The sequence below is a fragment of the Eulemur rufifrons genome, chromosome 8 (genome assembly GCF_041146395.1).
Source record: "Eulemur rufifrons isolate Redbay chromosome 8, OSU_ERuf_1, whole genome shotgun sequence".
In the NCBI taxonomy this organism is placed as follows: Eukaryota; Metazoa; Chordata; class Mammalia; order Primates; family Lemuridae; genus Eulemur; species Eulemur rufifrons.
The window spans coordinates 27,745,378-27,770,839 of NC_090990.1; the positions used below are offsets into that span (position 1 = coordinate 27,745,378).

The following is a 25,462-nucleotide window of genomic DNA, read 5'->3' on the forward strand; positions in this document are numbered from 1 at the left end:
GCCCATGTGGGTTGGGTACCCCCACAGGGTCCTAGACTGCCTCCTTCTCAGAGTGATTTGTCCATCAGTGGCATGACTGTGAGCATTTTGCCCTCCTCCTCTGGCTATGGCAGTGATGGGCTGCACTTACACGGGATCCAGCCTAAAGATACAGAACCTGAAAAGAGTTCCACATCCTTCTCAGAAGAGGATGGCACCCTTTCTCTGGAGGCAAGCCACACCCCATCTTGGGGTCTGGAAGAGGTAGGTGGGCATGTTCAAGGGATAATCAAACCACTGTTTGGATTCCTGGCCCTCAAACGTATTAAATTAGAGTGTGGTGAGTAATGAGGATCTTGGTGCTTCTCAAACTCACCCCCATGATGAGTACTGTGAGTTAGTGACTGCTGGGGCTTGGCAAGCAGAATCTATTTCAGGTCTGCCCCTTGGTGCTTGAAACCAAGTCTTGTCTCTGGGGAATCCCTGATTCTGGGTAGCCAAGCAGCATAATTGCTTGAGCTATCTGGTGGGGTTATCTCTCGAGGTGCAGTGCTAGATAGTACTTACTCTCAAGCAGGTCTGTTTACCAGTGTCCCTGCTACAAGTTGTGGTGTATCACAAAGGACAGTGGGGAGGCCTAGCTGAATCTCTGAAATGAATGTGGAAGGGGTGAGGGCAGCTATCGTCAGTGTACTTGCTCTTCTTCCCTGGAGAATGATGCTGTTTCTAGAGCTGATGCAATCCCATTCTTGTGGAAAACTCTCATTCAGTGTTTGTATAGGTGGAAAGTGCTCATCCTTCTTTGGTTCCTAATTCCAGGATTAGAGGAGGAGGGCACATAGAGTTATCCAGGGATTAGGTGAGGGAGAGAGAGAGAGAGAGAGAGAAAGGTGTTAGGTTCAAAGCTAGAAAAGTTTGTGTTTGAACTTGTTTAGGGCTTTGTCATGTTTTTGTTTTTGTGGTATATATTGTTATGGTTATGGTTGCTGTGGGTGTTTTTAAGGGTCAAGGAGCAAGTGAGAATTCAGAAATATGGACACTGAGATAAGGACTCAGCAAGACCCTGGTGAGACACAGCATCTGGCACGTGGGTGTGTGATTGTGTAGGTGATTGAAGTTATAATTCCCCAGTGGACAAAGAACTTCTACTGGCATGTTGGTCTCTGCAGCAGAAGAAATAAAAACTTCAGGATCTCAAAGCAGCAAAAAAGGTGGAAGATGAAGTAGGGCACTTTCCTAGCCTAGGCTGTGGCAGCTGGCACTACAGAGAGGCCCTGATATATGCCGAGCAGGGATGTGGTCCACCAACTGCTGCCCTGCTTATCACCAACAGCGTGAGGCCGAGGACAGACACAAATTTTAACATGATCTGTGTTTAAAATTTCCTCTGGGGATGGGTTTCCCCCATGGATAGCCTCATCTTAGTACTTTGTTACTAGCATTTGGAGACTCCCAACAATTTGAAGAAAAAGTGGCCATTGAAAAATTTATTATATGGATGGGCAAGAGGCTCCTTGGCTTCATGTAAAAATAGATGTGTGTGTGTGTGTGTATGTGTGCGCGCACGTGTGCCCACAAGCATGTGTTAGGACAGGAAGGAGGGTAGTGAGACTACTGGGATGGGGCATGTGAGTATTTGGGTTTCACTGGGTAAGAGAGAATGTCAAAGTCAACTTGTATCTTGTAAAAGTTGGACTGGATATAGAGTAGTTGAGGGTAAAACCAACTGCTGAACTGATTGCTCTTTTAATACCACTGGCATTGAAGTTGACATTGTGGGGTCATCATAATATTATAGGATATATGTTCGTAATTGAGTGTGATATTTTTAGGAAGTTTAGAGTGTAAAATTTTTGGAACTCCTGGTAAAATCAATCCTAGATAATGGACTATGGGTAGCAATGGTGCTTTTGTATGGGCTGGATCTCCACCCTGGGAAGGGAAAAGTCCCGCATGAGTCTATAAGGAGTCCTAAAGAAAAGATTGGTAGGAGAAACCTTTGGACTGTGATCTGTAGTTTGACAGTATTGACAGTGGTGTGATTCTTTTGCTGTTCAGCATGAGCCAAATTGGTATGTGAAATTTTCCGGGCAGCCAACCTCTGAATCCATTCCTTCTACCCTTTCCATGCAGACACACACAGCCAGAACACTCAGTTATAGCCAAGGCTGAAAAACTAAATGACTGGCTCTCAGCTCAGACACCTGGCACATTTCTGAGGCTCCATGTCCATGTGTGATGCAGGGACCACAGGCTAACCATCCTGTGTGACAGATAAGAAGTAACTTCTCAAGATAAGTGTGAAATCCCTTCAGAAAGAAAGTCCTTAATGCCAAGGGGCCTGAAATGCCCAGTAGTCTCTGAAGGAACTATCTTCAGGGAGCTGCTCCTCTCACTCTCGGCTGTTCACAGGCTTTGAGGACAGACGGCAGCAGCCAGGGACAGAGAGGGCAGCGTGTTCTGACACTGATACTCCAGGCGAGAGCATCTGACTGGAGTGTGAGCTCCCTCTGCTGCGGGTGGGAGCGCTGGGAGCACACAGGTCAGAAGAGCAGCTGCTGTCATTCACACGCCAGCTACTTCCTAAACAGGAGACAGCTGGCAGTTCAACAGAGTTGGTTTTTTGCTTGCTTTTTTGTTTTTGTTTTTTAAATATGTCAGAGTAGAAACTCTCCTCAGAAAGTAACTCGAGTTCCAAAGTGGTGTATCTCTTCGGCATGACTCAGGCTACATTCTCTCTCCTGTTGATTATTAGTCCAGGACATGTTGATGGGAGTGGGACCGGGCGATCGCTAGACTTTGCAATGGTTTTGCTGCTTTTCAGGGTAAGGAGAACTGGGAACTGATTCTGACTCTTGCTGAGTGCGGGGTTTGGATAATGAAGATAAATGGTCTGCTTTCCTGTTCATATGATATAGTTGATACTTTCCCTTGTCAGTAAATAGTGAACACAGAAGCAGGATGAGGGGGGTCAGCTGACAAAAATGGTTTTCAGAATGATAAGTAGACTAGGATTTGGAGCTGGATAGGAACAGGCTAATGGCAATTGTACTTTGATGTCAGACAAAGACCTTCTCTAGCCCATTCCTTCTCACAGGACTCCATGTCCCCAGCTGCCATCAATATCCATAATACCTGGCTTATTTGAACAAGAAAATTTGTTGAAAATCCCTTCCTCTTCCCCATCTTGGCTCCTGCTGCCAATCTCTTGCCCACACTGGAATCCCATTGAATGAAGAATTTGACTGTATATTCCAGTGTCCTTGCCACAAACCCAAAGAGTCCCTACAATTTCAGGTAAATAGATAGCACTGAGGGCTAGAAATGATAAGAAAGTGATCGATTGGTGTATTATTTTCTGGGCTCAGCCTTTTCAGTGTACAAGTATCCCTTTCCCACATTTCCTCTTTAATTATAGGGAAAGTTATTTTACTAATTTTGGCGTTCTGTTGTAAGAAGAAAGCAAAATTAACCAGCTGATATTACTGGAGGAATGCAGAAGTTAGAGCTTTTTATAAGAAAGGATTTGTTTCTTTTATAAAAAATTTTACTTAATTAAAAATATTACCAACGAATCATTATTATCTGTTAGGTGTAACAATGGTGTTGTGGTTGTTTTGTTAAAAAAAGAGTCCTCTTAGAGATACATACTGAAATGGTATGTGTGAGAAATGCTTTATAATAATAGGGGAGGGGCAAAATGGGTGGAATATAGATGAAACAAGCTTAGCTATGGGTTGATAATGGTTGAAACTGGGTGATGGGTAGGTACATAGGGGCTTATTATACTGTTCTGTCTCCTTTTGTATTTGAAAATTGCCATTTCAAATGAGAAGTTAAGAAAAAAAATTGCACAAAAATAAAACAGAAAGTTAAGAAAATAAATTGTATAAAAATAAATGTAATAATAGCGGAAAAATTACTATCTAATGTGTATACAGTTGGCCTTCTGCATCGTGCGTTCCACATCTGTGGATTCAACCTACTATGAATTGAAAATATTTGGAAAAAAAAATTATGCCTGTGCTGAACATGTATAGGCTTTTTCTCTTTGTCGTTATTCCCTAAACAGCACACTGTAAATAGTATAACAGCTATTTACATAGCATCTACATTGTATTAGGTATTATAAGTAATCTAGAGATGATTTAAAGGATGTATATAGATTATATGGAAATACTATGTCATTTGATATCTGAGACTTGATCATCCGTGGATTTTGGTATCCTCAGATTTTGGTATCTGAGGGAGGTCCTGGAACCAATCCCCCATGAATACCTAGGGATAACTGTACTGAAAGGGGTTAATATCCAGAATATATGAAATGTTGTATAGGGGGAGTGGTTTAACAGTGTGGAGCCAGACTGGCTAGGTTTCAAAACAGTTCTACCACTTACTAGCAATATACCTTTGGGCAAGTTACTTTTCTATGTCACAATTTTCTCATTTGGAAATTGAAGGTAAAAATAGTATACACTTAATAAGGTTGTTATCAGAATTGTATGAGTTAATATAAGTAAAGCACAATAGATGTTAGTTATTAATATTTTATTTAAAGAATCCCTCAAACAACAATAACAAAAAAGACAAACACCCTTGTAGAAAAATAGGGGAAAGCACAGGAATAAGCAGTTCACAACAAAAGAAATCCAAATGCCTCATACATACAAGAAGACTCTTTCTCATTAATAATCAAGGTTATAAAAATCAAAACAACAGGCGGGTGGTCACGGTGGCTCATGCCTGTAATTCCAACACTGTGGGAGACCCAGGCAGGAGGATCTCTTGAGACCAGGAGTTCAAGACCAGCCTGAGCAACATAGCAAGACCCTGTCTCTACAGAAAATTAAAAAAATAAATAAAATTAGCCAAGTGTGGTGATGCTTGCCTATAGTCCTAGTTACTTGGGAGGCTGAGGCAGGAGAATCACTTGAGCCCGGGATTTCAAGGTTTTTACAGTGAGCTATGATGGTGCCACTGCACTCTAGCCTGGGTGACAGAGTGAGGCCCTATCTCCAAAAAAACAAAAAACAAAAACCCCAACAAATAATATACCGTTTTATACCCACCAGATTGGCTAAAAATACTTAGCATAGGTGAGGATGTAAAGTGATGGAAAACCCTCTTTACAGCCTATGGATGAAAGTATAAATTGGTACTGTTATATAGAGAGTAGTATGACAATATTTTGTAAAATTGAAAAATGCTTATATTCTATGACCTAGGATTTCCATTCTAGTTATATTCCCTAGTGAGACCTCTAAGACTCTGATTTTCACTCCTGACCCGTACCTAACTCTCATATTGGTAATAAACACCTGCTTTCTCTCTATTCCCACAAACATAGCTGCCATCAGATCCCTTTGGCCGGCATTTGTAATGAACCACTGCACTGCACCCTCACCTGCTTCTGGAATGAAAGTTTTCAAGGTCTAAAGCCTTCTCTGTAGTGGGATAAGGTCAGCTAGAAACTTGCTCAAAATATCTGGTCTCATTCCCTGAGATGTATATAGACCTACAAAGTCCAAACTCCTCAGCCTAGTATACAACCCCTTCGTAATCTGTCTAATCTTTTCTCCTATCAGTTCCCAAATTGAACCTTCTGTTTTAACAGGTCACCCTCTTAACTATCTACTATTCCTGTTTCAACTTATCTCAATTTATTATGTAAACTTCGTTTACACCCAATTTCTACCTGGAATTCTTTTTTTCCCCTTCTCCTTGTCTATTCTATAGCATCCTTCAAGGATGTGTTTAAATTATACTTCTTCAAGAAATCTTTTGATCGTTCCAGTCCACATTAATATTCCATTCTGCTGAGATTCTGTATTGGATATTACTGTACTGATTGCTCTTTTGGCATTAAATTATGCATAACTCTTTCATGTGACCTACCACATATGACTAAATATAAGTTGAACATTTTTTCCCTCCAGAAATTAGCTTTTAAGAAACAGGGATTCTCTTTGTTTTTGACTTCTTATTATTGAGTTTCCAGTGAGGTTATAGTTAGTTTATGAAAAAGGATGAATAAATCTGTGTCACCATCTGCCACTTCAATGAATATTAGTTTTTGTGGCGATCAACTGACATAACTGGTTAAACAAAAAAGAGAGCTGGTCCGAGGGCAGTGGTGTTTACAACTAATTGATCACAACCAGTCACAGAGTCCTTCATTCCTTCTCCACTCCCACTGTTTCACTTGACTAGTAAAAAAAAAATAAAAAAAAGAGAGAGAGAGACCAAAAATCTAAGAAGGTTTTAGTTCTTGTTCTTGAGAATATAACTTCCTAATCTGAAGTATTGAATGTAATTTTGTACAAGCCTTAACATTAAAATCTTTGTAAAAGCCTTAACATTAATCACTTGTAAATTGCACATGCACACATATATGTAGAGCAAGTGGTCATTTCTTAGAGGTCATGGATAAGAAAAAAAAAAAAAACGAATCCAGTGTTATGCAGCTGGATTCTTGTGGTTTAGCATGAAATCTCTAGAGATATAATGGACTCAGAAAAGTCTTCGTGTATCTCCAAAATCTTAAAAAGAAACAGATTTTTTTTAAACTTCACTGAAAAAGTAGCTTTATTGATGAAAAAGACATTGATGTCAAAGATGCATGTGAAGTTTGAATAATATGGTTTTTTTAAATGTAAAGGCAGAAAAAACATTAATACTAAATTAATGCATTAGATATACTGCTTCATTTTAACTATATGTATATGTGTAAATAAATTTCTAAAAGTTTATAGCCGGGCACAGAGGCATGCCTCTAGTCCTAGCTACTCAGGAGGCTGAAGCAGGAGGATTGCTTGAGCCCAGGAGTTTGAGGTTGTAGTGTGCCCTGCCACTGCAGTATTGCAGGTTGTGTAGCCTGAGCAACATAGCAAGAACTTGTCCCTAAAAAAATTTTTTTTAATAAAAGTTTATACATTCATTCAAGAGGACCACAACGTTCTTCTTCCTCTCTCCCTGATTTACTTCTACCCATCTGTTGTCATTGGGGAAAATATTTGGGATGACCTTATTTTAGTTAGTTATGGCATGCCTCCACTATGTTCTTGCAGGGCAAGCATGTCTTTGTTTGTTTGTTTGTTTGTTTGTTTTCCCCCTTTCCTCCTGGCTAACATCTACTTGAAACTCAGCACAGATATTATTGTGTCTGAGCAGCCCCTTGACGTTGCTAGTTGGGTTACTTGCTTATCTCTGTCACAAAATTGATCTCTCTGTATAGAAAATTGTCACCCTGACTGAATTACTTGAGCTTGAGGCCTGAGACTATCTTTTTATTTTGAGATATCAAAAACTTAAATAAAGCTCTTGGAACATAATGGTTGCTCGAAAAATATTAACAGAATAAATGGTGTGTGACTTTTTTTGTTCTCCATGGTGCTTGGCATAGTGGTTTGTTATTCAATAAATACTTACTGAATTATTAGGAAAACATTAAGTTTCTGGGAATGCTTCAGAGAAGAAATTAACCAAGCCTTGGAAAGTGTGAGTTGAAAGAAAATTCAGGTGGAATTTGCATATTCTCTGGCATGGTATTGAAGCTATCCTCTCTTCCAAATGATCTCCTGCTTAAAACCCAGATGAGGGAGAAAGCTTCCTGAAACTGAAGCTGGATTTTTGCATTTGGGAGATTAAGGTAAAAGCTTTTGCATAGCCCAAGGGACAGCACTGTGCATACACATCACATGTGAGTATTATTACAAGAGGAGATGGACAGAAACCAAATTTAATTACTGAGATGGTTGTGATGATAATCCCATTTTTCTTATCCAGTTTGCAGTCTAGGAAGGGCCCTAATCCAAACAGGTATTTTTTTTTTTTCTCTGAGGGATTCAAACATTTCCCTGTCTCAATACAGCTGTGTTTAAAATCTGAAGTAAAGCTGTTCGTTGATGTAGTTTTCAGTACAATATATAGAAATACTGTAATTGGCAGGTAGGAGATGTCATCAGAGAGATTGTGGTTGTAATGGACATACAATATCACTTAACTAACTGGAATTTCATTTTTGAGTAAAGAACCCAAATACTCAGATTTGATTTTGCTTATCAAGTTCTATCCCTTTTTACTTCAACAAATCTATTTCCTCTTTCCAGCAGTATTTTCCCTTAATATGTATGTGAAGCAGCTACAGTGAAGGTACTGGGATATGTCAGTGCTGGGTGGCATTTAGCCAGTGAGATAGGCAGCTAGAAATGTCGTTAAGGGGAACTGAAATAGAATTGATGCTAGGAAGGAGCTGTTTACACTGGGATCACAGGATGGTGGCTTGGGTACCATGATACATTATTGGGTCCTGGGCTTTGTAGCTTCACAGATTTTTTTTTTTCCTCCTCAGTATACTTGGAGTTGATTGAGTTTTAGGAAATTGACTCAAAATTGATATGAATTAATTAATTTACAAAATGAATTTTAACTGCCAAGCAATTAAGTATTTGAATCAACCACTCAGTCCATTTGTTACTTTAGAATATCTATATAGGAAGCAAATTATAATCTGAAGGTTGTCAGGTGAACATAGAGTCAGAGCAGAGAAGTCTGGGAAGTGGGAGATAGATTTGGAGGATGATCTCACTAGCTAGTACCATCAAAAGTGTGACAGCCTGATTTGATTTCTCTTGTAGAAATGTACCTGTCAAGGGCAGGAGAACCCACTTCCCTTGAATCTTCTGGGTAGGGCACCATTTCACCTTCCCAGGGGTGGAGGCAGCACTTTCTGGCTTCCCTTTTCTAGACTCCATGCCAGCTTCCCAGACTTTTCTGTTCTCTTAGTCTTTCTTCAGACATCTTAGTAACATTTAGTAGTCTACAGCTTTTTGTTCTCAATAACACATTAAAGTTCCTGGCCCTGTTGTTCCTGGTTTTAAAGTATCTTCTGCTGATATTTAATCTCCTCCATTATGAGTTGAGTTTGTAAATTAAGTATTCAGACACTTGGAGGTGACTTATTATTGATTGCCCCCCGTACTAACCACCAAGGAGGCTACTACTTTCACAGTGCTATACCTGATAGAGACAACTAGGAGACAGGATGTTCTGTTGACATGCCAGTGCCTTCTCTGCCCCGAACACCCAGAGCAAACATTTTGCTGGGTATGCTGTTTTATTATTATGGGAAGGAAATATGTGTTCCCTAGGCACTACCAACACCACTTTATTTAATCCTGATAATGACCCCATAAGAAAGTCGCTATCCTATGTTAAATATGGGGAAAATAGGGTGCAAGAGGCCTAGGTGATTTGCCTGGGGACACACTCCTAGTAAATGCCTCTTTTCAAATGCATATCTGTCTGATTCAAAGTCTTGAGCTTTTCCTTATTAATAAAGATTATTTTAAAGTTTTTATTATAAACATAAAGTGTCATTATTTAAAGCCCGAAAAAAAGAAAAGTAGAAAGAAAAGAAAATTATTTATAATCCCATTGTGGGGATTATAAGATGAAGACTTTTAACCTTCTCTTGTTAACATTGTCCTAAACTTATTTTACGTTACATACTGCTTTGAATTTACTAAGTTTGCTGTCAAAAAAGTAACCTGTTTCTGGATTCTAGGTAGGCTTTATCCCCAAACACTTTTACTTGCCTTTTTTTTTTTTTTTTTATCATTTCATTTATAAACCAACTGATTATTAACTAAAACATGTTAAGTTCCCACCATATGACCAGCACAACACTGGGTGCAATGGGCAATATACAGAAGGACCATGACCACTGAGTCTCAGAGTTGGAGGTTATTTCTTCCATGGCGTCCCAGCTTCTGCTTGAACACATTCAGTGGTGAGGAGCTCTCCCTCAGACTGCTCTTCTTTTGTAGATAGTTGTGATTGTTTTTTTTTTTTTTTTTTTTGGAGACAGAGTGTCGCTTTGTTGCCCTGGCTAGAGTGAGTGCCGTGGCGTCAGCCTAGCTCACAGCAACCTCAAACTCCTGGGCTTAAGCAATCCTACTGCCTCAGCCTCCCGAGTAGCTGGGACTACAGGCATGCGCCACTATGCCCGGCTAATTTTTTCTATATATATTTTAGTTGGCCAGATAATTTCTTTCTATTTTTAGTAGAGACGGGGGTCTCGCTCTTGCTCAGGCTGGTCTCGAACTCCTGACCTTGAGCGATCCACCCGCCTCGGCCTCCCAGAGTGCTAGGATTACAGGCGTGAGCCACCGCGCCTGGCCGATAGTTGTGATTGTTAAGCTAAGGTGCCAGCCCCTCAGGAAACCCACAGTGTTGGGGAGATAATTAAATATTTGAAGTAATTGCCAGTAATACAAAATAACATTTAATTAAATAATGATACAGACTACCAGTGCTTTGGGAATTAGACAAGTAAGAATTGAAGGAAAACCATCATCCATCCATACAAGAAAAAGGAAAGGGAACTCTATTTGTTGAGCATAACCCTGAGTTTGGGCCAGGTGCTTTAATGTGTAATCTTGTTGATTATCACAGCGACCCTGAAGGGGCAGTAGTTATTATTCCTACTTTATAGGATTCAAACTCAGGTCTGTGTGAAATCAAAGGCATGCACTTTCTCCTCTTCTGCACTGCCATCTCTCTAAAGTAGGTCTTGTGCTATATTTTGGGGAATTCTTTTTTTTTTTTTTTTTGAGACAGTCTCACTCTGTTGTCCTGGGTAGAGTGCCATGGTGTCAGCCTAGCTCACAGCAACCTCAAACTCCTGGGCTCAAGCATTCCTCCTGCCTCAGCCTCCTGAGTAGCTGGGACTATAGACGCCATACTGTGACGCCCAGCTAATTTTTCTATTTTTAGTAGAGATGAGGTCTTCCTCTTGCTCAGGCTGGTCCTGAACTCCTGATCTCAAGCTGTCCTCCCGCCTCGGCCTCCCAGAGTGCTGGGATTATAGGCATGAGCCCCACCGCACCTAGTCCTGGAGATTTCTTAAAATAGCTTTTCTTATTATTATAAAAATGTATATGATGTAGAAAATTTAGAAAATGTAATAATCACTTGTAATGCTACCATTTGGAGATAACTATGATTGTTAGTTTGGTGTATTTCTCTCCAGTATTGATACTCTTACAGTATACGTATCTATATCACATACAGATATATACATATGTGCATAAATATGAATGTATACTTAAATATATATACATATATATATTTTTAATCTTTTTTTTTTTTCTTTTTTTTTCTTTTTTGAGACAGAGTGTTGCTTTGTTGCCCTGGCTAGAGTGAGTGCCGTGGCATCAGCCTAGCTCACAGCAACCTCAAACTCCTGGGCTTAAGCAAGCCTACTGCCTCAGCCTCCCGAGTAGCTGGGACTACAGCCATGCACCACCATGCCCGGCTAATTTTTTTTTTTTTTCTCTATATATTTTAGTTGGCCAGATAATTTCTTTCTATTTTTTTAGTAGAGACGGGGTCTCGCTCTTGCTCAGGCTGGTCTCAAACTCCTGACCTCCAATGATCCACCCGCCTCGGCCTCCCAGAGTGCTAGGATTACAGGCGTGAGCCACCGCGCCCGGCCCTTAAATATATTTTTTATATGTCTTTTATATGAAATCAAGATTACTATATATATTATTTTGTTTGTATTCTTTTATTTTCCTAAAATTTGGTGACCATTTTCCTATCATTAAAAATTTCTAAACCTACCTTTTTAAGTGCTATGAACAATTCTGTTCTGCCATAATTGTGCTATAATTTGTAACCAATCAATCCCTCATTAGACTTTAAATTCTTTATAACTTTTTGCTAAATCGTATTTATTATGCTTTGGTAAGTTTTCTGATATGAAATTATTTGTACATCTCTGATGATTTCTTATTAAGTTGTATGTAGGTTTTAAGAATTTTGATTTAAAACGAACATCCAGAGAAATTATGCCATTTATAATCTCTCTAGTGGCAGTATATGAGAATACCTAATTTTAGATGTTCTCTGCAATTCCGAATTGTACCATTAAAAACAAACCTTTCCGGCCGGGCGCGGTGGTTCACGCCTGTAATCCTAGCACTCTGGGAGGCCAGGCGGGTGGATCGCTCAAGGTCAGGAGTTCGAGACCAGCCTGAGCAAGAGCGAGACACCCGTCTCTACTAAAAATAGAAAGAAATTATATGGACAACTAAAAATCTATATAGAAAAAATTAGCCGGGCATAGTGGCGCATGCCTGTAGTCCCAGCTACTTGGGAGGCTGAGGCAGTAGGATCGCTTAAGCCGAGGAGTCTGAGGTTGCGGTGAGCTAAGCTGACACCACGGCACTCACTCTAGCCTGGGCAACAAAGTGAGACTCTGTCTCAACAACAAAAAAATAAAATAAAATAAAACCCAAACCTTTCCTAATTTGATAGTTGAAAAATAACTCTGATGGTTTTTACTATCCATTTCTTTGACTACTAAAATGGGTGAACATATGTTGGAGTTGTCACCTAAAATGCTGCCAGCCTTGGGTGTCCCTCTTTTTCTAAGAGCCATAATGTGTGGAGAAGAGAAGGTTAAAAGTCTTTGTCTTATTTATACTCAATTACTCTGTGTCCTATATTTTGGCAGATCTCTGACATCTACATCAGTGGGGAATCAGGGGACATGTCAGCCAAGGAGAAACTACTTCTGTGGACCCAGAAGGTGACAGCTGGTTACACAGGAATCAAATGCACCAACTTTTCCTCTTGCTGGAGTGATGGGAAGATGTTCAATGCACTTATTCACCGATACAGGTAAATGTAGTGGAATGTCAGTGCTCCTGCAGGGGCTTCTTCTCATGTCTTATTTATAATTAGTTATAATGCTATTTTCCCCCTTCAACCAAGAATCAAAGCTCTGATTCATTTATTCATTTGGAAAAGAAATATCTATTGAACTTAAACTTTTCTAGGCACTGGACACATAGAATAGTGAACAAAACAGCAAAAGTTCTTGCTGTCATGGAGCTAACCTTTCAGTGGGGAGAATAAACAATAAGCCAATAACTATATGCTGTCATACCACAGTAAATGCAATGGAGGGATAGAGAGTGGTAGTTTGGACAGGGTGGTCAGAGATGGCCTCTTTGATGAGAACATTGGAGCAGAGCCATGAGGGAAGGGGCCATGCGGGCCTCTGGGGCAGAGTGTTCAGTTGGAGGAAATAGCAAGTGCAAAGGGCCTGAATTGGGGGCTTGGTTAGAGTGATTGAGCAACAGCACCTGGCTGGAGTGAGGTGAGTGAGGTAGATAGGAACTTTGAATGACAAAAAAAAAAAAAATTATTGCGCTCTTAGTGTCGTAAACATGCCCCAATTTTTAGTACTGGTTTATGATACCTTTCCCATGAAATCCAACAAATGTACTGTTTTGTAAATTTAGAGTTAGGGAGCACTGGGCTGCTGGTGTGTAATTAAAAATGGGACTAGTACCCTTCTAAACCTCCTGCTTTCTAACTCAGTGTTTTTCGGCTCTGGGGATGTTTAAGAGGTTTTCTTTGTGTGAACTCATGTGCCATGTGTAGATGGTGGCCTTTCATGTGCCTTGGTGAACTTTTACAGACCCGATCTGGTAGATATGGAGAGGGTGCAAATCCAAAGTAACCGAGAGAATCTGGAACAGGCTTTCGAAGTAGCAGAAAGACTGGGGGTCACCCGGTTGCTGGATGCAGAAGGTGAGAGTTCCTGAACTTGAGTAAGTTTGTTATGTATTCACTGTACCTTCTTCTGGCAGCTTCCTTTGTTCTAAGAAATTTCTTGTCCATTCTTTCTCAGATGTGGATGTGCCATCTCCAGATGAAAAGTCTGTAATCACTTACGTGTCTTCAATCTATGATGCCTTCCCTAAAGTCCCTGAGGGTGGAGAAGGGATCAGTGCAACGGTAAAAGAACATTTTCCTAAAATACCTTCTCACTTTGATTTGTTTGGGTGGAATGCATTGAGTAGACAATGTTTCTTAAGTACACATTGTATGCAGAGCACTTTTATACAGACCACACTTAATCCACATTATCTTTATCATACATAGACGTTGTCCTTGGTCCCTGGGGATGAGTCTAGGTATTGCTAATTTTGTAGCATTTAGCACAAGTCATTTGGTGATAAATGGTGGCAAAGAATGTCCCTCTTATCCCCAGCTGAAATTCAAGATGAGGCAGTATTTTCTCAGCCACTAATATCAGCTTATTAGTGTATCATGGATCTTTTCTGAATATTTTTAGTAGCTTGGTTTGTAGCCTTTCTAGGTGTCAGGAAATTGAATCCCATCCTGAGAGCCCTTGAGGAGCTTTGAAACTGGGACTGTGAGCATTTCACTGAGCAGCTGTCTAGGCAATTAGAGGAAAGGGATTTTATATGGTTTGGAGTGGCCTGAGCTACTTTTTCTTGTGCTTGTTTTGGATGTTGCTAATCAGGTATGTGATGTTTACCTTCTGGCAATAGGAAGTGGACGCCAGGTGGCAAGAATACCAAAGCCGGGTGGACTCCCTCATTCCCTGGATCAAACAGCACACAATACTGATGTCAGATAAATCCTTTCCCCAGAACCCTGTTGAACTAAAGGTAAAGTCAGGGACTTATTCTTTCTAGGGAGTAAGTCTCAGAGCTTACTGCTGCTGCCTTCTGGGTGAGAGGGTATGAAAAATTCGGCCCTGTTGTTTGCATCCATTTATTCATTCACCAAATATTTATTTTGTAGGCACTTTATAACCAATATATACACTTCAAAGAAACAGAAATTCTGGCCAAGGAGAGAGAAAAAGGAAGAATTGAGGAATTGTATAAATTATTAGAGGTAAGGAAGCTTATCCTTTGCTGAGACTTGGGATTTGCTGGTTTGCCCTGTTGTTGCTTCTTGATTAGCCAGGTTCCCTGCATTCTCTTCCCAAACTGCGTTAATAGCAATACCCTCAGGATGACAGATACAGCCTCACTCTCAGGCTGGTCTTAACAATTTTGGTCTTAAAGGGGCAGTATCAACCCCTTGTATTTTTAAAAGGACTTATTGAAAAATGGCATATATTTATTCAGAAATCTTGAATTTTGTGGATGAGTTTTCTTGCTTCTCAGAAACTAAGTTTTTTCCTAGGGTGGAAAGAAAAGAGACTTCCATTCACATTTTGATTCCTAGAGAATCTGAAGTTATAGAGATGGGCATTTAACTTTGCCAGAATGGGGATTAGTGAGAGGAGAGAAAGATTTATACAAAATGTAGAAGGAATGGAAGGATTTAGCGTAGATAATCCTGATGTCCTAGAGGTGATCTTTTTTTTTTCTTTCACTTTAAGGTGAGGCACAACTAAAGATTCGATTGTTTTCTCGTATTAGACAATGGGAACAACTGTAGATTGGCTGAGTAAAGAAACAAGAAGTGAGCCAGGAGCAGTGGCTCTTGTCTGTAATCCTAGCACTTTGGGAGGCTGAGGAGGGAGAATCGCTTGAGGCCAGGAGTTTGAGACCAGCCTGGGCAACATAGTGAGACCCCACCCCTACAAAAAATAAAAAAATTAACCAGGCATGGTGGCACACACCTGTAGTCCCAGCTACTCAGGAGGCTGAGGTGAGAGAGTCACTTGAGCACAGAAGTTTGAGGCTGCAGTGAGCTATATGATCATGCCACTGCACTCCAGTTCCTGGGTGACAGAACAAGACCCCTTCTCTTAGAAACAAGTGCTGTATAAAGAACAAATGAAAACTGGTTCCAGAGGGCATGGCTGTGTTTTTGGACTAAAAGAGTATCTCTTTCAGGTGTGGATTGAATTTGGCCGAATTAAACTGCCTCAAGGTTATCACCCAAATGATGTGGAAGAAGAGTGGGGAAAGCTCATCATTGAGATGCTGGAGCGAGAGAAATCACTTCGGCCAGCTGTAGAGAGGTCGGTCCAGAGCCTCAAGGTGATCTGACATTACTTACTGGGCTGCATTGGGCCTTCTACTTGACTATGGTTTTTATCTTATTGTAGGCTAGAATTGCTGCTGCAGATTGCAAACAAAATCCAGAATGGTGCTTTGAACTGTGAAGAAAAACTAACACTAGCTAAGAATACACTGCAGGCTGTAAGTCTCTGTTTTGTCCCATTTCTTATGTCACATGTTTTCCACTTCTCACTCTCTGCTCTAATGGTCGAGGTTAGCAGTCAATTTGAAGAATCCAGCTGTGTCATTTCCTTTTTTTTGGAACTGCAGTGGGCCCCTTGGCTCCTTCCATCCTAGTGAGTAGTTTTCCCACTCTTTCTTTCTGTCTCAGGATGCTGCTCACCTGGAATCAGGACAACCTGTACAATGCGAGTCAGATGTTATCATGTACATTCAGGAGTGTGAAGGTCTCATCAGGCAGCTGCAGGTGGATCTCCAGATCCTACGGGATGAGAATTACTACCAACTAGAAGAGCTGGCTTTTAGGTGAGAAACAAGGGACTCAAACGGAGGGCTTACTTACTGCTGAGGCTCATGGATCAAGAGTCAGCCTTATAACTTGGACCTTAGAGGTCAGTGTCTCAATGGGGATACTATGGAGGACAGTTTCCCCTTATTGCAGGCCCCTCCCAGTAAGCACCTGTAGGATTCTCCCAATCATTGTGGCATCTTATAACATCCCCACATATTTCAGAGTCAACTGCAGATGGTTCCACACACACCACTTCCCTTCCTCCTTCACTCGGGCAAAGCATTAGCAATGCAAGGCGAGTGTGTGCAGCGGGTGATATGGAAGATTTGGGGCCACAAAAAAGGATTGCAGTGAAGACCAGAACAAATGAGAATTTAATTTGAGGATTAGACTTACTTGAATGAAAATTCATAGGCATTCCCCATCACAGGGAATTTCTTACAGGTCTTGCCCACGCTTGGGCAGCAGCTGCCATTGCCTTGGGCCTCTCGTTCACCCCGGCCCTGGGTCCTCCTCTCCTTTTCTTGGTTACATGAATTCTTGTCTTCATCTGCAGAGCGATCCAAAGGTTAGATTCTTAGTCCACAAACTTAGGGCTGTAAGAAAACAAATGTTATTTCTCCACATTTAACCTTATTTTCTCTTTCCAAATCCCTTCCTATAGGCGGCAGAAATGAATTTCAGTCACTTCAGGGTCTCTGCACCCCTTCTTGCCAGGTGTCTTAGTCCATTCAGGCTGTTATAACAATATTCTGTACCATAAATTGGGTGGCTTATAAACAACAGAAAGTTATTTTCCACAGTTCTGGAGACTGGGAAGTCCATGATCAAGATACCTGCAGATTCGGGGTCTGGTGAGGGCCCACTTCCTGGCTGGTGTGACAGCACATCAGGTTTAGAAACATTGGTGATCTCATGTACTCATTTTGTAGCTGAGGAAATAGACCCACAGTGGGATGAGGATAGTCACTTGGCTAGTCTGTGCAGAGCCAAGAGTAGGACTTCATAAGCAGGGATTTTGGTTTGCTTCCCTCCAGTTAATACTGTAATTTGGCATTTGCCTCAAAGACGACTCTAAACTAGATGAAGATGTTAATAATATCACCTTGTATTCATATAACAATTTTTTTTGCAAAATATTTTCATGATATGATCTCATTTTTATTTTTATCACATTTTTGTCAAATGAATAGGGATGATTTTATTTTTAAAAGTATGCTATAGATTTAAGTCACTTTCTTTTTTCTCTTCTTCTGTTTCAGGGTCATGCGTCTGCAGGATGAGCTGGTCACCTTGCGTCTAGAGTGTACAAACCTGTACCGGAAGGGCCACTTCACTTCACTTGAATTGGTTCCACCCTCTACTTTAACCACTACTCATCTGAAAGCAGAACCCCTGACCAAGGCAACCCATTCTTCTTCTACCTCCTGGTTCCGAAAGCCCATGACACGGGCTGAACTTGTGTCCATTTCTTCTTCTGAAGATGAAGGCAATCTCCGATTTGTATATGAACTACTGTCTTGGGTGGAAGAGATGCAGGTACGTATGTGCCCAAAAGGCTTATGCAGTGCACTAATGTTTATTGCATCCAGTAGCTTGTTTAAAAGGACCAGGTTGCTCTATTGATGGTGCCTGGGACCCAAGCCCCCTTATCCTTATATCTTAGAAGGCCAAGGTCAGCTCAGATTCCTTACAATCCCACACTGAATAGCATATGCTTTTCTATTATATTTGAAGCCCTTTAGGAATCTGTTCCCTTTAGCTAACTGTACTCTGAGTGAGCGCTTGTGGGAGAAATTGCAGAGTCTCTATAAATGTTATTTTTTCTGAAATTTCCTTATTGGCAGAGGAGTTTATTCTTCATTTTTTGTTGTTTGTCTTAATTCTTAAGTTAAAGCAAGACTGCTTTGTTCCATAATTCCAAGGTGTATTATTTACATGTATTCTAGGATAATGGTTCAAATTCGACATTGTCCTTATCCTTTTAACCCTTTTGTTGTACGTTAAATTCTTCTCTTTCCCAGATAATAAATTCCCCATATCCCAGTAACTAAAAATGTCCAAAATCAAGCTGTTTTAAAATTATCTTCCATTGGCTAATAGTTAATATCATTAATAAAACTAAATATTTTCAGGTTATTTCTTTTTTATGTCAGTTCTGATTGTGAAATGAAGAGACTCCATGAAGGGAAATGCCTAAACTATAAAGTTAAGCATTTTAAGCCTGTGAAGAACCCTTTCTAATTGATGAATTTAGGAATAATGCAGCAGCAAAGAGGCTGCCTCTGTTGCTGTAGTGGTGGGGTTGCTCTCCAGTTCCTTAGGGGTGGGTATGGCATATTTTCCTATAAGAGGCTATAGATTGACGAAGATGGTTTAGGTGTCCTTTGCTCTGTCCGCTACCCCTGATCTTCCTGTTCAAACATTGATTCTGACCATTTTCTTTTCCTGCCAACTCAGCAGGAAATTATTACATACATATTTTTTTCTTTTTCAGATGAAACTGGAGCGAGCAGAGTGGGGCAATGACCTTCCTAGTGTGGAGTTGCAGCTGGAAACACAGCAGCACATCCACACCAGTGTAGAAGAACTGGGCGCAAGTGTCAAAGAGGCCAGGTTGTATGAGGTATGTAGCCTTCAGAATCCACATTATGGGAGGGACGGGGGTGGAACGGATAATAGGACAATATGCACAATAGAGCTGTCTCTAAGGAGAAGGGGGCTCTGGAAAATAATGATAATGAAGAATAGCACTTTATGACAAATTTCCTTTTCACATGAAGTGCCTCTGTCAATCTTTGAAATAAACTTGTGAGAAAGATATTTTTATTCATCCCTTTTTACTAAAAAGAAAAGTGATACTGGAAGGTAATGTCAGAATTAATAAGTAGCAGATGCAGTGTCCAAACTCAGGCCCTGTGCTTCCAAAAATTCATGCTCTTTTCACTTCCCCAACTGCCTGCAGTAGAGAGCTGGTATGGAGAAAATTATTCACTTAGTCTTGCCTCTCCCTCACTTATATTCTATCTTCCCACTTTTTATTTCAACTCTCCCCTTCAAAGAAGCAATTGAGTAGTATGAAAATTATCAGGTGTAGGTTTTGCTTAGAGGCCTCCCAGAATTGCTGGAAAGACAGGATAGTGAGCGTCTTTTGGTTGTAGTTGCCCTGCTGGACTCTTGCCCACTTACTGTTGCACCAAATAATAAAATCTGACCCAAAGAGTCATTGTTTGAGGCTCTGTTTCCTTAGAACAACCAGTCATTATCTATATGCAGACATAATATTTATGTAGTTGAAACCATAACATATAGTTTACTTGCTCTTTCTCTAATGTATTTTTATTTCATTTCTTATCAGGGAAAGATGTCCCAAAATTTCCATACCAGTTATGTTGAAACTCTTGGAAAGCTGGAGACACAGTATTGTAAATTGAAGGTGAGTTTTGACTGACTCTCTTGTGAGTTCTACTCATGGAGAGTCTCATTCCCTCCAGACAACTCTCTTCCCTAATTCAGAAAGCACATTGTTTGGCCCTGTTTTGTTTTTCTAATGGTTAGGAAATCATTTACTGTGTAGTTGTTCATATGTATTATAACGTTTTCTCAACTTTCTTAATGGGTCAGAAACCATGGCTCTGGCAAGTTTTAAATAAGTAGAACCTATCCTAGCTAGCGTGCTTCACCGAACCAGTGGCTGTATGGCTTGGAGACACCAAAACTATTATAAAAGTTTGAGATTGGTAGAGAGGAACTCCCCTCCTGTCTGTTGTTTTTTATTCCTGTCTTTCAAGATTGTTCAGAGTAGGCAGGCCTAGGATCATTCTTTATCCAGGAAGCTCCACAAAGCTCTATGAGTTCTGTCTTCTCCCTAGGATTGACAAGAGTTCTGGGAATCTTATATCAAACTTGTATGAAACTTGAATCCATGGAGAAGAACCCAGAGATTAAAAAGCAAGACTAAATACATTTCCTGAGTTATTCTTTCCTTTGATGTCAAATGTGCTATCTTCTACAGATACAAAGGCTGGCAGTCTAACTATGTAATCCTTGCTTTGACTAGGAAACTTCTAGCTTCCGGATGCGTCACCTTCAGAGCCTGCATAAATTTGTCTTCAGAGCTACAGCTGAGTTGATCTGGTTGAATGAGAAGGAGGAGGAGGAACTAGCATATGACTGGAGTGACAACAATCCCAATATCTCAGCCAAGAGAAATTACTTCTCTGTAAGTCTAGCACAGCGGGCCTGTCATGTTTATTTAATAGCAGCAGAAGGTCTGCTGAAAGCTTGGGTGGCTGGAAGACCCTACTCAATGCATCTGTGCATGTGAGAAGTGTACATGGAGAGGGGCAGTAGAGCCCGAGAATTAATTTATTTAGAATGCATTTAGAAAGGTGGTGTCTTGGGTGAATAGAGCGGCAATATGCAAATTGAGTCATTTCAGAAGCAATACAGCTTTGTGGTTAAGATTATAGACTTTAGGCTTTGGAGTAAGAGAGGTCTAAGTTCAAATTCCTTTCTATTCTTTCTTATTTTTACTTTTTAATTTTAATTTTTTAGATGAGCATCTGAACACCGTAAGTTCAAATTATTATTCTCCACTAAGTAGCTCTGTGACCTTGAGCAAGTCATTTAATCTCTCTGGACCTCTGTAAAATGGGATAATAGCACCACTTCAAAGGGTTGTATAAAAGATTAAGATTTAATAAGTTAATCTAGACAAAGTGCTTGGTATAGTATTGTTTAATTTGCATTATACTCTTGGCCTCCCACAAATTTGTAAATTCTTCTTTAATAATTTTTTTGTTTCAGTCTTTTCATTTGTAAAATGGGAAGGGGGAGATTCAGCATTGGATAATGGGACAATGCTTTTTATTCTTTTCAGTGAAAGATATAGACAACAAGTAGGATTATTTTTTCCTACTTTTAGTATTTCTACATTCAGAGGATTTTAAAGATTTTGTAAACTCTATGCAAAGAGGGAGCTTTTTAACTAATACTTTAGATACTTTAATTCTTTTTGTTGTTGTTTATTCTTTTTCCTTTTTTTTTTCCTTTCTTTGTTTAAGATGGAGTCTCACTATGTTGTCCAGGCTGGCCGCAAACTCCTGGGCTCAAGCAATCCTCCTGCCTTAGCCTCCCGAGTAGTTGGGATTATAGGCATGCGCCACCACACCTGGCTAAATATTTTAATTCTATTAATTTACGATTCTTGGCCGGGCGCGGTGGCTCACGCCTGTAATCCTAGCACTCTGGGAGGCCGAGGCGGGTGGATCGCTCGAGGTCAGGAGTTCGAGACCAGCCTAAGCAAGAGCGAGACCCCGTCTCTACTAAAAATAGAAAGAAATTATATGGACAACTAAAAATATATAGAGAAAAAATTAGCCGGGCATGGTGGCACATGCCTGTAGTCCCAGCCACTCGGGAGGCTGAGGCAGTAGGATCGCTTGAGCTCAGGAGTTTGAGGTTGCTGTGAGCTAGGCTGACGCCACGGCACTCACTCTAGCCCGGGCAACAAAGTGAGACTCTGTCTCAAAAAAAAAAAAAAAAAAAAAAATTTACGATTCTTTAAAAATATAGGCTTCTCCTAATTGGAGAGTGGCATATGATTCCCCTTAAGAAGAAAGAATGGATGCTATAATAAAATAAACAGTGTGTATGAAAACTGAAATTAGGCTATGATAGAGAAAGTGCTCTGAAAGCATCAAGGAGAAGGGATATATCTGATAGTAAGCATCAGGACCCAGCTTCACAGAATCGCTGGCATTTAAATTGGGTCCTTTAGAGTCAGAGGAGAGCATTGTAGGCTGAGGAAATAGTCCGAGCAAAACCAGCCAGTCACTGATACTCATCTGCTGGTGTATGTCATGTACTGGCGTGGGTGCTGACAGGAGTTATCCGCTCCGGCCAAATTGCCCCTTTCTCTGCTCCAGTACTCATTTTCTGTTTCCACACTTTACTCAGGTCTGGCTCAGGTCCTGTGTCCTTTGTGAATCATTTTCCAATAATTTCAGCATTTTTGCCTTTTAGTCCTCTGGCATGTACTGTTTATACATCTCATTTTGGCACCAATCCTACGTTGTAGGCTCCTTTAAAGTAGAGCAGAGAACACAACTTTTTCTTTATTGCTACCCCTTCCCTTAATAGCGCTTATTCCATAAAATTGAATTCAATTTTCAGGAGTTGACAATGGAACTGGAGGGGAAACAGGATGTATTTCGGTCTTTGCAAGACACAGCAGAACTGCTGTCACTTGAGAACCACCCAGCCAAGCAGACTGTGGAGGTATGTCACTTGAGAATGTGTGAAGGTCAAATGCTCAGAGGTTATTATTTTAAAAGTACTCAAATTAGAGGCTTTGTTCTACTGAAAGACCCAGGGGAAGTGTCAGGGATCATTTGTCTTTTTCTTTTCATCCCAGACTGTTCCTATAGCCCTCAAAAGCCTACAATCAGTTTTAGTAGTCTAAGGAGACTACTAAGAGAAACAATAGAAGAGATACTCCTAGCTTTAGGAGGAAAAGTGACTGGGACTGTATTTCTTCAAATTACTGTCCAGACAGATCTTGCCTCTTAGTGTGGTGCCTTTGCCCAGAGAAGAGGAATCCAGGAGGGATTCATCTATCCCTGGGTTTTGTTGGCCAGATCATTTAGCTGCAACTGAGTGTGGAAGAGGCTTGTCTATACACCTTCTCATAAAACCATGTTGGATGAAATGCAAGCCTCTTACTCATAGGAAGCATTGAGCAGATGCCAGTCAAGTATTTCCACATCTCTTCTGTCGTCTCTTCAACCTTTAGCAGAGTTCTACTTGGAGGAGATTGTCGCACATATATATTGGGTCCGCTAACCTTCTGCTCTTCTGTCTGTGTGCTTGGTTGTTGCAGGCTTACAGTGCTGCCGTCCAGTCCCAGCTGCAGTGGATGAAGCAGCTGTGCTTGTGTGTTGAGCAGCACGTGAAAGAAAATACTGCTTACTTTCAGGTATGATGGGCTTTGTGTTTGTGTGTGTGCATGTCTATTTGTGTGTGCATATGTATGGTGAAAGTAAGGTTAAAAATATACCTGTATCAGTTACCTTTTACTGTATAAACCACCACCCAAAAACTTACTTGCTTAAAACAACAATCATTTAGTTGGCTCTTGATTCTGTGGGTTAGCAATTTGGGCTAGGCTCAGCTGAGTGGTTTTTCTCATCCTGCCTGCCTTACTCATGGCTACAGGCAGCTGGCAGATAGGCTAGGCGGCTGGCTGGTCCCAAATGGCATCACTCACATGGCTGACGGTTGGAGTGATGGGGTCTAAGGCCACACGTCTCTAGCATCCAATGGCCTGCTTCACAAAGTGGCTGTGTTCCATAGCAAGAGAGAGCAAGTTCCAGTGCACAAGTGCTTTTTTTGTTTTTTTTTGAGACAGAGTCTTGCTCTGTCACCCTGGGCAAGAGTGCAGTGGCGTCATCATAGCTCTCTGCAACTTCCAACTCCTGGGCTCAAGCAATCCTCCTGCCTCAGCCTCCTGAGTAGCCACAAGTGCTTTTTTATGCTTCTGTAACACTTATTAATGTGCCTTTGGTCAAAGCAAGTCACATGACTGTGCTCAGCTTCAAGGGGAGGAGAAATAGACTCCACCTCTGTAAAATATTAGGGCCTTTTTTTCTTTTTTCAATCTGTCACAACGTGGAAGAATATACTGCTTATTTGGGGGCGAGAGTGGGAAGAGAAAATAAGCTATTATGTCTGTTTTTGCCCTAAATTAAATAATCTTCCTGATTATTTTGTAATCATATCAATGAATTAAAACATTTGACCACTCAAACTGTAGACTTTTCATGAAATGTACCTGATGGCCAAGTGCTGTCACTGGCCAGAAGTGAGAAAGAGCAGTAATTTCTGAGGGGGTGAAACAGGCTAACTTTTCTATGGAGTTTAGTAGGCTTTGTGGTAGTCATCACTAGTATTTTACTGGCATGGCTTTTTAAGCCCTTCAGTTTATACTGCTGTGGCTTTTGTGATGAACTATCACTAATCCACTAGAGTGTAATCAGCTTTGCTCAGCTCTGCACAGTAAGATTGTTTTTTTCGTTTATATCTTGGAGTTCAGACCTATTGAGCTCATGGCATCCTTCTCTTATATTCCCACAGTTCTTCAGTGATGCACGAGACCTGGAGTCATTCTTGAGGAACCTCCAAGACTCCATCAAACGAAAATATTCCTGTGACCACAACACCAGCTTATCCCGCCTTGAGGACCTGCTCCAGGACTCCATGGTGGGTGTTGTATCAGTGGGGATGATTACTTCTGAGAAACAGAGTAAACCATGTCAGCTGCTGCTGTTTATATCCTTGAAAGCTCCAGGGCAATGGGTCATTTGTTGTAATAAAGTTCGGCTCACATTCGAATAGAGTTTAATCGATTTTGTGCTGTCCCTTTCCTTTTTTCCTTTTCTTTCCTTAAAGAAGTTGCTAATATGATTTCTTTGGGTATGTTATAGAAGTAAAGGCCTAGTCATCTCCCCCTGAGCCACTTAATGCTCATCGTACTTTCTTTGCATTGTTCTTATTTTAATGCAATAGTTAAAGCCAAGGGTGAGTTATAGAGCATGAAAAATAGGGTTGAATGGGATTAGCTGATATCAAATTCTTTTTTACTCTCTTATGCCAAAAATAGTTAATACATGCAATACACCTGAGCCAAACTTTTCCTCGTTGGTAATTTTCTTTTGGTAATGATGAGGTATTAGAAAATTGAATTTGACTAAGGCCAACATTAAAATCTTATTTAGATATAATGTAACATTTGTCCAGTTTATTTATGTGGCAACAGTAACTTTTAAAAAATAGTTTTGCATCCAGTATTTAATCCAAATTGATTTTATATTCATTTTCTCCAGTGAATTATTCCTTCAGCCGTGCTGGAGATAAAATTAGCAGCAGGGCTGCTTACATTTATTGAATGTGTATTCCAGAGTTGGCAAGACAGGGCTCAAGCTACATCTCAAATTAAGATACAAGTGTATATGCAATAGGGAAATCACTTTTCCTGTGTGAGAAGCTAGGGGAGTCTCACATTTCAATAGAAAATTCTAACTAAGAGAACCAGAATAACCCAAAACAGTTTATTTTTTTAGTGGGTGAGATTTAGGCATTTGTGAACCTCAGTAGATTTTTTTTT

General features: G+C 40.5%; 1 protein-coding gene across 2 annotated transcripts in view; it reads left to right on the plus strand.

Annotated features, from left to right (window-relative positions):
• MACF1 (microtubule actin crosslinking factor 1) overlaps positions 1–25,462 on the plus strand; it is a 330,626-nt gene that overhangs the window by 152,203 nt on the left and 152,961 nt on the right. For both annotated transcript variants that reach the window (XM_069479778.1, XM_069479776.1), the window contains 15 exons: positions 12,500–12,666; positions 13,472–13,584; positions 13,685–13,791; positions 14,352–14,471; positions 14,608–14,703; positions 15,657–15,784; positions 15,872–15,965; positions 16,156–16,310; positions 17,559–17,835; positions 18,794–18,922; positions 19,655–19,732; positions 20,357–20,518; positions 22,474–22,578; positions 23,180–23,275; positions 24,433–24,558. In XM_069479778.1, coding sequence (XP_069335879.1) covers positions 12,500–12,666; positions 13,472–13,584; positions 13,685–13,791; positions 14,352–14,471; positions 14,608–14,703; positions 15,657–15,784; positions 15,872–15,965; positions 16,156–16,310; positions 17,559–17,835; positions 18,794–18,922; positions 19,655–19,732; positions 20,357–20,518; positions 22,474–22,578; positions 23,180–23,275; positions 24,433–24,558 — 1,953 coding nt within the window. The remainder of the gene's footprint in view (positions 1–12,499; positions 12,667–13,471; positions 13,585–13,684; positions 13,792–14,351; positions 14,472–14,607; positions 14,704–15,656; positions 15,785–15,871; positions 15,966–16,155; positions 16,311–17,558; positions 17,836–18,793; positions 18,923–19,654; positions 19,733–20,356; positions 20,519–22,473; positions 22,579–23,179; positions 23,276–24,432; positions 24,559–25,462) is intronic.